Genomic DNA, 15121 nt, shown 5'->3' on the forward strand with positions numbered 1-15121 from the left:
TACTTACTTAGAATATTTGAAACTATAAAGAAAAGTAAAAAATAATAATAATAAGCATAAAAAGGGCTGTTGTTTCCCGTGCGCCTGGGCCGGGCCAACTCACGCCATCCTTCAGCAAGGATTCCCTCTGTCTAGCTGAATGCGATAGATAGAGGCGCCCTATGCCAACTGCCAAACAAGTCCGGAAACCGAAGACAAATCTTATGCACAGCCTGTCCCTAAGAAGGCATTACCTGTTGCCAGAACACACTATGTTAGTGCCAAGCACGTACGAACTGTATTAGTTGACTTTGCGTAGTACCACAGAACCATAGTTGCTCGTCCTCATTCCCATACGTGCCAAAGCCAAACCACACCATCGTCATTCCCCGTGTTGTTCCCAGTGACGTAACATCAAATGCAGGGATCCGTTTTGAGAATGGGGCCTTGCGGCGGCGGCGGCGGCCACTGCAGGGACATGGACATGCGCGGCGTCAACCGTGTGGTCAAGCTGGTCGTCCGCCACGGCGACACCGTCGACGCCATCTCCGTCCTGTACGAGCGGAACGGTCGGGAGGAGTGGACCGACCTGTGGGGAGGACAAGGGGGAACGCTCTCTGAGGTACACACGCATTTGCTCCCTGATGAACATGACTCGATTTTTCATCGATCGTCGGTGATGGAGCTCCCTAATCCATTTCGTTTTCGATGGCCCAGATCTGCCTGCGGCCGGACGAGCACTTCACCGGCGTCGTGGGCCACTACGGCGAGTTTGACGGCAGCTTCGCCGTGAGGTCGCTCACTTTCGTCAGCAACGCCCGCAGCTTCGGGCCGTACGGGCAGGAGGACGGTGTGCCGTTCGCGCTTCCTGCGGCCGGCGGCAAGATCCTCGGCTTCCACGCGCGCTCTGCCCGCCGCCTGGACGCGCTCGGCACCTACGTCAAGATGGCAGATCAGTCGACACAGACACCAGGGAACTGATCATGACCTTGCTCATAGAAGTTCCTTATCGTACGTGCGTAGGTGTATCTCCTCGCTTGGTACGGCTTCCTCCATGCTACTCCGTCCGTTCCTAAATATATGACCTTTTAGAGATTTTACTACGGACTACATACCGATGTATATAGACAAACTTTAGAGTATAGATTCATTCATTTTGCTCCGTATATAGTCTGTAGTGTAATCTTTAAAAAGTCTTATATTTAAAAACGGAGGGAGTATTTATCATGTCCAACCTGATTGTGTTCATACTAAAATGTACTCCCTCCGTTCAATAATTCTTGTCGTTTTTAGTTCAACCGAGAGAGTACGTCCTATATAATTAAAGGTTTTGATCAGTTTTGCCTTTATTATGTCACATTACTCCATTTCTCAATTGAATTTTCAACTACTCAAAAATACTATATTTTTGTTAAGTGTGTGCTAAAAATGTCACTGGACACTGTTATCGTCCAGTCAAAGGCCATTGACCGGGGTGAAGTGACTAAAGTACCCCTAGGCATAAAATATAATTGTCAGCTACCTTTATGCTACAGATTCTCGTATGCACAAGTCTAGCGTGCTCTTAGCCTTGTGAATGCAAAACTTGCATAAAAGGTGAGGACGTCCCATATGGATCTGATGATGAGAGCAACAAGCTTGAGAAAACTCATGACCCATCCATCGAGGATGACGAGTAAATAAGCTTGACGACGATGATGACAAGATTCCTGCGAATTCTAATGAAATTTACAAGGATGACCTCGAGAAAAATGATGATGATGGGTCCAAGGAGGATGAGGAGTGATGGGTTGCGTGTTAGCTTCTCTCCACTCTCTCTTTTTGGTGTTTCCACGTCAAAGGAAAGGTGGATTGAGTATATCTTAGGCCCTTTATTATCCTACTAGCAAAAGAGACAGTGCATTGCAACGGAAGAGAAAATAACATACGCTTTGAATGCAATATATTTTCACATGACATCATATTTGTGTTGCCGACGATGGCCTCAGTGCTCACACAACGAAAACGCGTTTGAATGAGTCACTCGGAATAAGATGAGAAATATGTTGTTTCTCCCCATGAGGTTTTTCAAAGATGTGCATGTGTGGTTAACGATGTTTTCTTTCCTCTTAATTTGGTTTTTTTTAATTTAATGGATGTTTATTGCAATTCGTATCATCGCCGGAAAGAGAGAAAAAAAAGAACCATGCACTACAGATTAAGTTTGCATCAAAAATAATATTTAAGTAGTATTCAACTGCTAAAAATAACATCCTATTTAGATTCTACATATTTTTTAATCAAATTTTATATATAACATGTTAAAATCGGAGTTACGGTTTAAAAGATATGGATAATTTTGTTTTAGGTAAAATGTGGATTGATTAACTGAAAAGTCAGTGTTTTTTATTAAAACGAAAAAAACGTTTCGGCTGACTTAAATACGGATGGCGGTTTGATTACCTGAAACATTAGGGGGTTTTCTGAAAAATGCAAAAAACGGTTCGGCTGTGACTAAAAGATGGACTCCGGGTTAATTATGAAAAAAGACACGAACTTTTCTACAAAATAGCCATGACGGACGACAGAAGCACTACGTGCTTTATTATTAAGAAGAGATTATGCTTTTGTGCAAGCCTTGGATCTTTTGGTTGGTGTTTTATTTGGTTGGCTTCTTCTAAACTTTAGTGGTTTGTAATATGCATTTATATTTGTGTGTGCGGGCATTGGTTGGAATGCTCTAGTCATATATTTTGATACGCTTGTCATATGCGATGTGTCCAACTATGCTTATCTAATATCATTGCTATATCCATGGTAATTTTTTGTTGGTTGTTGATCACTATACCATGCCACACAACTTGTATTGATGGGACTTCATTATGAGAAATGTCTAATATCTCACAATGTGTACTCATTGCAATGCAAAATTATTGGTATATTTTCTACTTATTGCTACCCCTACTCCGCTCTAGTATTTAGGGAGATTCTTCTCTACATATGTGCAAAACGCTTAAACCAGCATATAATGTTTATATGAACATATCTTGGGGGGAGGTGTTGGGGAACGTTGCATGGGAAACAAAAAATTTCCTACGCACACGAAGACCTATCATTGTGATGTTCATCTACGAGCGGGAGATTGGATCCACATAGCCTTGTAGATCGTTAAGCGGAAGCGTTAATAAACGTGGTTGATGTAGTGGTACGTCTTCACGATCCGTCCCACGAACCGTCCCACGATCCGTCCCATGAACCGTCTCGTGATCCGGCCCACGATCCGTTCCGATCAAGTGCCAAACGGACGACACCTCCGCGTCCCACGCATGTACAACTCGATGACGATCTCCGCCTTCTTGATCCAACAAGAGGGGCGGGAAGTAGATGAGTTCTCCGGCAGCGTGACGGCGCACCGGTGTTGGTGATGATCTACTCCTGCAGGGCTCCACCCGAGCTCTGGAGAAATCCGATCTAGAGGAAGAACTACGTGGTATAGGTTGAGTTGCACATGACAAAGTTGTGTCTCAAAAGCCCTAAAACCACCAATATATATAGGAGGAGGGGAGGGGCTAGCCTTGGGGATCAAGGGAGCCCCAAGGGCGCCGGCCAAGGAGGAGGAGGTGGACTCCCACCCCAATTCGGTTTGGGGGGAGGAGTCCACTCCTTCCTTCCCACCTCCCTCTTTCCTTGTTTTTCTTTTCATTTGGTTTTTTCTCCTTGTGGCGCCATAGCCCACTTGGGATGGCCTCACCAGCCCACAAAGAGCTGGTGCGCCACCCTAGTGCTACTGGGCTCACTCCCGGGTGGGTGGGCCCCTCCCGATGAATACCCGGAACCCATTCGTCACTCCCGGTACACTTTCGGTAATGCCCAAAATCTTTCTGGTGACCAAATGAAACCATCATATATATCAATTTTCGTTTCCAGACCATTCCGGAAACCCTCGTGACGTCCGTGATCTCATCCGGGACTCCAAACAACCTTCGTCACCAACACAAGTAACTCAACTATACTAAAATGTCACCGAACCTTAAGTGTGCAGACCCTGCGGGTTCGAGAACTATGCAGACATGACCCGAGGCACTCCCCGGTCAATATCCAATAGCGGGACCTGGATGTCCATATTGGATCCTACATATTCTACGAAGATCTCTATCGGTTGAACCTCTATGTCATGGATTCATATAATCCCGTATACTATTCCCTTTGTCCTTCGGTATGTTACTTGCCCGAGATTCGATCATGGGTATCTCTATAACTAGTTCAATCTCGTTACTGGTAAGTCTCTTTACTCATTCCGTAATACTAGATCCCGTAACTAACTCCTTAGTCACATTACTTGCAAGGCTTATTGTGATGTTGTATTACCGAGTGGGCCCTGAGATACCTCTCCGTCACATAGGGTGACAAATCCCAGTCTTGATCCATGCCAACCCAACAAACACCTTTGGAGATACCTGTAGAGCATCTTTATAGTCACCAAGTTACGTTGCGACGTTTGATAACCCACAAGGTATTCCTCCGGTGTCCGGGAGTTGCATGATGTCATGGTCATAGAAACAAATACATTGACATGCAGAAAACAGTAGCAATAAAATGAAACGATCATATGCTACGTTTATAGTTTGGGTCTTGTCCATCACATCATTCTCCTAATGATGTGATACCGTTATCAAGTGACAACACTTGTCCATGGTTAGGAAACCTTAACCATGTTTGATCAACGAGCTAGTCAACTAGAGGCTTACTAGGGACGGTGTTTTGTCTATGTATCCACACATGTATTTGTGTTTCCAATCAATACAATTATAGCATGGATAATAAACGATTACCATGAACAAATAAATATAATAATAAATAATTTATTATTGCCTCTAGGGCATATTTCCAACAGTCTCCCACTTGCACTAGAGTCAATAATCTAGTTCACATCACTATGTGATTTCAACGAATCCAACACCCATACAGTTCTAGGGTTTGATCACGTCTTGCTTGTGATAGAGGTTTTAGTCAACGAGTTTGAACCTTTCAGATTTGTGTGTGCTTTTACAAATTTCTATGTTATCCTGTAGATGCTGCTACTACGTGCCATTTAAAATTATTCCAAATGACTGCTCCATTATACGAATCCGCTCCACTCCCTAGAGTTACTCGGATTAGTGTCAAAGCTTGCATCGACGTAACCATTTACGACGAACTCTTTAATCACCTCCATAATCAAGAAAAAAAATCCTTAGTCCACTAGTTACTAAGGATAACTTTGGCCGTTGTTTTAGTGATTCAATCATGGATCACCTTTTGTACCCCTTGACAGACTCATGGCAAGGCACACATTAGGTGCGATACACAGCTTGGCATACTTTAGAGCCTACGGCTAAGGCATAGGGGACGACCTTCCTCCTTTCTCTTTCTTCTGCCGTGGTCGGGCTTTGAGTCTTACTCAAACTCACACCTTACAACACAACCAGGAACTCATTCTTTGCTGATCTATTTTGAACTCCTTCGAAAACTTGTCAAGGCATGCATTTCATTGAAAGTTCTATTTAGCATTTTGATCTATCTCCATAGATCTTGATGTTCAATGTTCAAGTAGCTCTATCCAGGTCTTCCTTTGAAAAAGTCCTTTCAAACAACCCTTTATGCTTTACAGAAATTCTACATTACTTCCGATTAATAATATGTCAACCACATATACTTATCAGAAATGCTATAGTGCTCCCACTCACTTCTTTGAAAATACAAGTTTCTCATAAACCTTGTATAAGCCCAAAAACTTTGATCATCTCATCAAATCGTATATTCCAACTCCGAGATGCTTGCACCAGTCCATAGAAGGATCGCTGGAGCTTGCATACTTGTTAGCCTCCTTAGGATTGACAAAACCTTCTGGTTGTATCACATACAACATTTCCTCAAGGAAACCGTCGAGGAAAAAATGTTTTGACATCCTATGTGCAATATTTCATAAATAATGCAGCAACTGCTAACATTATTCCAACAGATTTTTAGCATCTCTACGAGTGAGAAAGTCTCATCATAGTCAACTCTTTGAACTTGTCGGAAACATCTTTGCGATAAGTCGAGCTTTTCTTAATGGTGAGTTTTCACCATCATCGTGTGTCTTCCTTTTAAAGATCCATCTTTACTTAATAGTCTTACGACCATCAAGTAGTTCTTCAAAGTCTATACTTTGTTTTCATACATGGATCCTCTCTCGGATTTCATGGCCTCCAGCCATTTGCCGGAATCCGGGCCCACCATCGCTTCTCCATAGCTCGTAGGTTCATTGTTGCTCATTAACATGACCTCCAAGACAGGGTTACCAAACCACTCTGTAGTAGTACGCGACCTTGTCGACCTACGAGGTTTGTAGTAACTTGATCCGAAGCTTAATGATCACCATCATCAGTTTTCACTTCAATTGGTGTAGGTGCCACACGAACAACTTCCTGTGCCCTGCTACACACTAGCTGAAGTGATGGTTCAATAACTTTATCAAGTTCCACCACCCTCCCACTCAATTTTTTCGAGAGAAACATTTCCTCGAGAAAGGACCCATTTCTAGAAACAAACACTTCACTTCTGGATCTGAGATAGGAGATGTACCCAACTGTTTTGGATATCCTATGAAGATGCATTTATCTGCTTTGGGTTTGAGCCTATCAGACTAAAACTTTTCCACATAAGCATCGCAGCCCCAAACTTTTAAGAAACGACAGCTTAGGTTTCTCCAAACCATAATCTATACAGTGTCATCTCAATGGAAATACGCGGTGTCCTATTTAAAGTGAATGTGGTTGTCTCTAATGCAGAACCCATAAACGATACTCGTAATTCGATAAGAGACATCATAGTATGCACCATATCAAATACAGCGCGGCTATGACGTGCGGACACACCATCACACTATGGTGTTCTAGGTGGCATGAATTGCGAAACAATTTCCACATTGTCTTAACTGTGTACCAAAACTCGCAACTCAGATATTCATCTCTATGATCATATCGTAGACATCTTATCCTCTTGTCACGACGATCGTCACTCTGAAATAGATTTGAACTTTTCAATATTTCAGACTTGTGATTCATCAAGTAAATACTCATGTATCTACTCAAATCGTGAGTTAAGTAAGAACATAATGATATCCACTGCGTGCCTCAACACTCATTAGACTGCACACATCAAAAATGTATTACTTCCAACAAGTGACTTTCTTGTTTCATGTGGTATGATTTGCATGACTCAAGTGATTCAAACTCAAGCGAGTCCAAACGATCCATCTGCATAGAGTTTCTTCACGTGTTTTATACCAATAGGTATGGTTTGCATGTCTCAAACGTTTCAAAAATGAGTGAGCACAAAGATCCATCAACATGGAGCTTCTTCATGCATTTTACACCGACATGAGTCAAGCGGCAGTGCCACAAGTAAGTGGTACTATCATTACTACTTTGTACCTTTTTGCATCAATATTATGAACATGTGTAACACTACGATCGAGATTCAATAAACCATTGAAGGTAATTATTCAAGCAAATAGAATAACCATTGTTCTCTTTAAATGAATAATCGTACTGCAATAAACACGATCCAATCATATTCATGCTCAACGCAAACACAAAATAACAATTATTTAGGTCTAACACCAATCCCGATGGTAGAGAGAGAGTGCGAGGTTTGATCACATCAACGTTAGAATTATTTCCAACACACATCGTGACCTCACCCTTGCTAGTATCCTTTTAATTCGTAGCTATAACTTCGAGTTACTAACACTTAACAACTGAACCAGTATCTAATACCCTCATGCTACTAAGAATACTAGTAAGGTGCACATCAATATCAAGTATATCCAATAAACTTTAGTCGACTTTGCCAACCTTCTCATCTACCAAGTATCTACGGTAGTTCCGCCTCAGTGACTGTTCCCCTCATAACAGAAGCACTTAGTCTCGGGTTTGGGTGCAACCTTGGGTTTCTTCATCAGAGCAGCAACTGGTTTGCCATTTCATGAAGTATCCCTTCTAGCCCTTGCCCTTCTTGAAACTAGTGGTTTTACCAACCATCAACAATTGATGCTCCTTCTTGATCTCTACTTTCGTAGTGTCAAACATTGTGAATCGCTCAAGGATCATCATATCTATCCTTGATATGTTATAGTTCATCACGAAGCTCTAGCAACTTAGTGACAGTGACTTTGGAGAACCATCACTATCTCATCTCGAAGATTAACTCCCACTTGATTCAAGCGACTGTTGCACTTAGACAATCTGAGCACATGCTCAACGATTGAGCTTTTCTCCTTTTACTTTGTAGACAAAGAATCTTGTCGGAGGTCTCATACCTCTCAACAAAGGCACGAGCATGAAATCCCAATTTCATCTCTTAGAACATCTCATATGTTCCGTGACGTTCAAAACGTCTTCAGCGCCTTGCTTCTAAGCCATTAAGTAATATGCACTGAACTATCACGTAGTCATCAAAAACGTGTATGCCAGATGTTCGCAACATCCATAGACGACGCTCGAGGTGCAGCACACCGAGTGGTGCATTAAGGACATAAGCCTTCTGCGCAAGAATGAGGACAATCCTCAGTTTACGGACTCAGTCTACAAAGTTTCTACTATCATCTTTCAACTAAATTTCTCTAGGAACATATAAAAAACAGTAGAGCTACAGGGCAAGCTACAACATAATTCGCAAAAACCTTTTGACTATGTTCATGATAATTAGTTCAATTAATCATATTACTTAAGAACTCTCACTCAAAATATACATCCCTCTAGTCATTTGAGTGGCGTATGATCCAAATCCACTAACTCAAGTCCGATCATCACGTGAGTTGAGTATAGTTTCAGTGGTAAACATCTCTATGCTAATCATATCAACTATACGATTCATGCTCGACCTTTTGGTCTCTTGTGTTCCGACGCCATGTCTGCACATGCTAGGATCGTCAAGTTTAACCCGAGTGTTCCGCGTGTGCAACAATTTTGCACCCGTTGTATGTGAATGTTGAGTCTATCACACCCGATCATCACGTGGTGTCTAGAAACGATGAACTATTGCAACGGTGCACAGTCGGGGAGAACACAATTTCATCTTGAAATTTTAGTGAGGGATCACCTTATAATGATACCGTCGTTCTAAGCAAGATAAGGTGCATAAAAGGATTAACATCACATGCAATTCATAAGTGACATGATATGGCCATGATCTTGTGCTTCTTGATCTCCATCACCAAAGCACCGGCATGATCTTCTTGTCACCGATGCCACACCATGATATCCATCATCGTGTCGCCATCGAGGTTGTCGTGCTATCTATGCTATTACTACTAAAGCTACAACCTAGCAATATAGTAAACGCATCTGCAAACACAAACGTTAGTTTAAAGACAACCCTATGGCTCCTGCCGGTTGCCGTAGCATCGACGTGCAAGTCGATATTAACTATTACAACATGATCATCTCATACATACAATATATCACATCATGTCTTTGGTCATATCATATCACAAGCATACCCTGCAAAAACAAGTTAGACGTCCTCTAATTTGTTGTTGCATGTTTTACGTGGTTGCTATGGGTATCTAGTATGATCGCATATTACTTACGCAAAAACCACAACGGAGATGTGCAAATTGCTATTTAACCTCTCTCCAAGGACCGCCTCGGTCAAATCCAATTCAACTAAAGTTGAAGAAACCGACACCCGCCAGTCATCTTTATGCAACGAGTTGCATGTTGGTCGATGAAACCAGTCTCTCGTAAGCGTATGAGTAATGTCGGTCCGGGCCGCTTTAATCCAACAATAGCGCCGAATCGAGAAAAGATTAAGGAGGGCGGCAAATCGAACATCAAGCCCCACAAAAACTTTTGTGTTCTACTCGAGATAACATCTATGCATGAACCTAGCTCATGATGCTAGTGTTGGGGAACGTTGCATGGGAAACAAAAAATTCCTACGCACACGAACACCTATCATGGTGATGTTCATCTACGAGAGGGAGATTGGATCCACATACCCTTGTAGATCACTAAGCGGAAGCATTAATAAACGCGATTGATGTAGTGGTATGTTTTCACAATCCTTCCCACGAACCGTCCCATGATCCGTTCCACGAACCGTTCCACGATCTGTTCCAATCAAGTGTCGAACGGACGGCACCTCCGCGTCCCACACACGTACAGCTCGATGACGAGCTCCGCCTTCTTGATCCAGCAAGAGGGGCGGGGAAGTAGACGAGTTCTCTGGCAGTGTGACGGCGCGCCGGTGTTGGTGATGATCTACTCCTGCAGGGCTCCACCCGAGCTCTGGAGAAATCCGATCTAGAGGAAGAACTACGTGGTATAGGTTGAGTTGCACATGACAAAGTTGTGTCTCAAAAGCCCTAAAACCACCAATATATATAGGAGGAGGGGAGGGGCTAGCCTTGGGGATCAAGGGAGCCCCAAGGGCGCTAGCCAAGGAGGAGGAGGTGGACTCCCACCCCAATTCGGTTTGGGGGGAGGAGTCCACTCCTTCCTTCCCACCTCCCTCTTTCCTTGTTTTTCTTTTCATTTGGTTTTTTCTCCTTGTGGCGCCATAGCCCACTTGGGATGGCCTCACCAGCCCACAAAGAGCTGGTGCGCCACCCTAGTGCTACTGGGCTCACTCCCGGGTGGGTGGGCCCCTCCCGATGAATACCCGGAACCCATTCGTCACTCCCGGTACACTTTCGGTAATGCCCAAAATCTTTCTGGTGACCAAATGAAACCATCATATATATCAATTTTCGTTTCCAGACCATTCCGGAAACCCTCGTGACGTCCGTGATCTCATCCGGGACTCCAAACAACCTTCGTCACCAACACAAGTAACTCAACTATACTAAAATGTCACCGAACCTTAAGTGTGCAGACCCTGCGGGTTCGAGAACTATGCAGACATGACCCGAGGCACTCCCCGGTCAATATCCAACAGCGGGACCTGATACGTCTCCATCCTATCTACTTTTCCGGACTCTTTTGCCCTTGTTTTGGACTCTAATTTGCAAGATTTGAATGGAACTAACCCGGACTGACGTTGTTTTCAGCAGAATTGTCATGGTGTTGTTTTTGTGCAGAAATAAAAGTTCTCGGAATGTCCTGAAAATTTACGGAGATTTTTTCTGGAATAAAAGAAAAATACCTGCGCAAAGTTCCACGTGAGGGGGCGTGCTAATGGGCCACAAGCCCCTGGGTCGCGGCCACCCCCTATGGTCGGGCCATTTGGGATTGTGGGGCCCACGTGGCACCAACGCCCCCAATCTCAGTTCTATATCTTCCGTTTCGCCTCGAAAAAAATCAAAGAGAAGGTTTCATCGCGTTTTGCGATACGGAGACGCCGCCACATCCTGTTCTTCATCTAGAGGGCAGATCTGGAGTCCGTTTCGGGCTCCGAAGAGGGGAAATCGTCGCCATCGTCATCATCAACCTTTCTCCATCGACAATTCCATGATGCTCTTCATCGTTCGTGAGTAATCTCATCGTAGGCTTGCTGGACGGTGATGAGTTGGATGAGATCTATCATGTAATCGAGTTAGTTCTTGATGGGGATTGATCCCTAGTATCCACTATGTTCTAGGTTGATGTTGCTACTACTTGACTATGCTTAATGCTTGTCACCAGGGCCCGAGTGGCATGATTTCAGATCTGAACCTATTATGTTGTCGCCAATATATGTGTTTTTTTAGATCCTATCTTGCAAGTTGTAGTCACCTACTATGTGTTATGACCTGGCAACCCTGGATTGACAATAGCCGAAACCACTCCCGGAGATGACCAATGTATGAGGAGTTCATGTATTCACCGCGTGTTAATGCGTTGGTCCGGTTTATTAAAAGGAGAACCTTAATATCCCGTAGTTTCCATTAGGACCCCACTGCCACGGGAGGGATGGACAATAGATGTCATGCAAGTTCTTTTCCCTAAGAACGTATGACTACATACGGAATACATGCCTACATTAGATTGATGAACGGGAGCTAGCCACATATCTCTCCGTGTTATAGCTGTTACATGATGAATCACATCCGTCACACTCATCCATCTCCGATCCACTGCCTACGAGTCTCTTACTACTGGTCGTCCCTATGTTACTTTGCCTAGGCTTGTCCCTTGCTACAAGAGGGATTGGGCCACTTTGCTGCTGATGTCACTTTGCTGCTGTCACTACTGCTGTTACTTGTTACTTTGCTGCTGCTACTACTACTGTTCCTTGCTACTCCACTGTTACTTGTTGCAAGATTTTGTTGGCGCTAACATACCGTCAACAAGGCTTTTTCTGGCGCCGTTGCTGGGGATTGTCAAAGCTTTTACTGGTGCCATTGATACAACAGTTAGGAATAGTCTGCCTTGTCACCAGATCGTTTCTGGCTTCATTGTTAAGATACTATCTTGGTACTGATACTTTGCTTGCAGACACTAATCTTTCAGGTGTGGTTGAATCTGAAACGTTCAACTGCTAATACTTGAGAATATCCGTTAGCTTCCCCTTGTGAGCGAATCAATAAATTTGGGTTGAATACTCTACCCTCAAAACTGTTGCGATCCCATACGCTTGTGGGACATCAAGGCTTTTTCTGGCGCCGTTGCTGGGGAAGCACAACTATATTCTCTGAGTCACTTGGGATTGACGTCTGCTGATCACTATGAGGAATCTGAAAGATCCAAGAACCAAAATCTTGCCTTCCACTACGAGGAGAGGTAAGGAACTGCCATCTAGCTCTGCACTTGATTCACCTTTAGTTTTGAGTAAGTTTGCAACATCGCCTCCTGCTAGAAATCTTGATATGTCGCCTGTGCTAGATGATGCTACTTTCGCTGTCCATGATGCTTATGATGCCATGCTTGATACTATGCCTGATAATGCTATGCTAGATACTACGTCTGATGATGCTATGCTTGATACTATGCCTGATGATGCTATGTTTGATACTATGCCTGATGATGCTATGCTTGATACTATGCATGATGATGCTATGCTTGATACTATGCCTGATACTGCTTTGCTTGATACTATGCCTGATACTGCTTTGCCACTTGGTGCCCTTGTTGCACATATTGCTAGAGTTGGTGCTAGATGTGATGATACTTCTGAAACTGCTGATACTATTGAAGTAGAACCAGCTACTATGCCTGAATTGCATGTTATGCCTGATACACGCTATGTTATGGAGGGAGAGATAGCTGAGGACTTTCTTGCGTGTAAGGATAGCTATGATGTTGAGAAACTTCTGCGCAAGTGGAAAGAAAAATCTCTGAACGCTAGATGAAATACGACCCGAAGTTTGCCACTTCGCCTATCTTTGTGACCGATAAGGATTATGACTTCTCTGTCGACCCTGAGTTAATCACTATGGTCGAATCTGATCCCTTTCACGGTTACGAGTCTGAAACGGTTGTAGCCCATCTTACCAAACTGCACGATATAGCCACCCTATTCACTAGTGAGGAAAAGATCTGCCACTACTATATGATTAAGATGTTTCCTTTCTCGCTAAAGGATGATGCTAAGACCTGGTTCAGTTCTCTTGCTCCTGGTTGTGTGCGTAGCCCCCAGGATATGGTCTACTACTTCTCTGAAAAATATTTCCCTGCCCATAAGAAGCAAGCTGCCTTGCAGGAAATATACAACTTTGCTTAAGCTGAAGAAGAGAGTCTCCCACAAGCTTGGGGGAGGCTTATCCAGCTACTGAATGCTTTGCCTGATCACCCTCTTGAGAAGAACGAAATACTTGATATCTTCTATAATGGACTTACCGATGCTTCCAAACACCACTTAGACAGTTGTGCCGGTAGTGTTTTTAGGGAACGAACTGTAGAACAAGCTGAGATTCTGTTGAACAACATCTTGTGCAATGAGAATGCTTGGACTATTCCCCAACCACCTCCTAAGACAACTCTGAAGAAAAGAGGTATTCTATTCCTTAGTCCTGAAGATATGCAAGAAGCCAAGAAATCTATGCGAGAGAAAGGCATTAAATCTGAAGATGTCAAAAATCTACCACCTGTCGAGGAGATCCATGGTCTCGATAACCCGATACAGGTAGTAGAAGTAAATTCTCTGCGTAGGTTTGATGAGAGTGATATTCCTTTTCATAAACCTACTAGCTTATGCATGGATGAATTTGATAATTTCGTTGCCAAACAACAGAGTTTCAATGATTATGTTAGCAGACAATTGGAAAAGAATGCTCGTATGCTTAGTCATTTAAGTGCTTGTGTGGACAGAAATGTCAATGATCTTAGGCCCCTGAGTAAACATGCTTCTATGGTTACTACTCAGGTAGAACAAGTACTTAAAGCTCAGAATGACTTGATTAATGAGTTGAATGACAATTCCGTTAGAGTCGTCACTAGAGGCGGTAGAATGACCCAGGAACCTTTGTATCCTGAGGGTCATCCGAAGAGAATTGAACAAGAGTCTCAAGGAGTTAGCACTGATGCACCTAGTCATCCTAGAAAGAAGAAGAAAGATGATAGGAACCTGCACGCTAGCAACCCTGTTGCTACCACCCCTGAGAGTCCAAACGATGCCTCTGCTCTGATGCTGAAACACAATCTGGTGATGAACATGAGCTTAATGATAATATCAATAGTGATGTTCATGAAGATGCTCAACCTAGCAATGAAAAGGATGTCCAGATTGAACCTAGTGTTGATCTTGATAACCCGCAACCTAAGACTAGAAGATACGATAAGAATGACTTTACTGCTAGGAAGCACGGTAAAGAAAGGGAACGATGGGTTCAGAAACCCATGCCCTTTCCTCCTAAACCATCCAAGAAAAAGGATGATGAGGATTTTGAGCAATTTGTTGAAATGATCAGACCTGTCTTTCTGCAAATGCGTTTGACAGATATGCTCAAGATGTCTCCGTATGCTAAGTACATGAAAGATATTGTGACTAATAAGAGGAGGATACCTGATCTTGAGATCTCCGCCATGCTTGCCAATTACACTTTCAAGGGTGGAACTCCGAAGAAACTAGGTGATCCCGGTGTGCCCACTATACCTTGCTCCATTAAAGGCAACTATGTTAGAACTGCGTTGTGTGACCTTGGAGCCGGTGTTAGTGTTATGCCTCTCTCTCTTTATCATAGACTTGAACTGGATAAGTTGACACCCACTGAAATCTC

The 15121-nt window shown here is 43.4% G+C and overlaps 1 protein-coding gene across 1 annotated transcript; it reads left to right on the forward strand.

Annotated features, from left to right (window-relative positions):
- The first annotated feature begins 308 nt into the window (after positions 1–308).
- LOC123411660 (jacalin-related lectin 3-like) lies at positions 309–1120 on the forward strand. The gene is made up of 2 exons (XM_045104625.1): positions 309–601; positions 697–1120. Exons 1-2 carry the CDS (start codon positions 398–400, stop codon positions 958–960), a joined length of 468 nt encoding a protein of 155 aa, XP_044960560.1. The 5' UTR covers positions 309–397; the 3' UTR covers positions 961–1120.
- The last annotated feature ends 14001 nt before the right edge of the window (positions 1121–15121 follow it).

Source organism: Hordeum vulgare, chromosome 7H (genome assembly GCF_904849725.1).
Source record: "Hordeum vulgare subsp. vulgare chromosome 7H, MorexV3_pseudomolecules_assembly, whole genome shotgun sequence".
NCBI lineage: Eukaryota > Viridiplantae > Streptophyta > Magnoliopsida > Poales > Poaceae > Hordeum > Hordeum vulgare.

Bases quoted from the DNA above. Each gene is read 5' to 3' on its own strand.
- LOC123411660 (XM_045104625.1), top strand. From the start codon at position 398: ATGCAGGGATCCGTTTTGAGAATGGGGCCTTGCGGCGGCGGCGGCGGC. The intron at 602-696 runs GTACACACGCAT...TCGATGGCCCAG, and splicing joins AAGGGGGAACGCTCTCTGAG to ATCTGCCTGCGGCCGGACGA.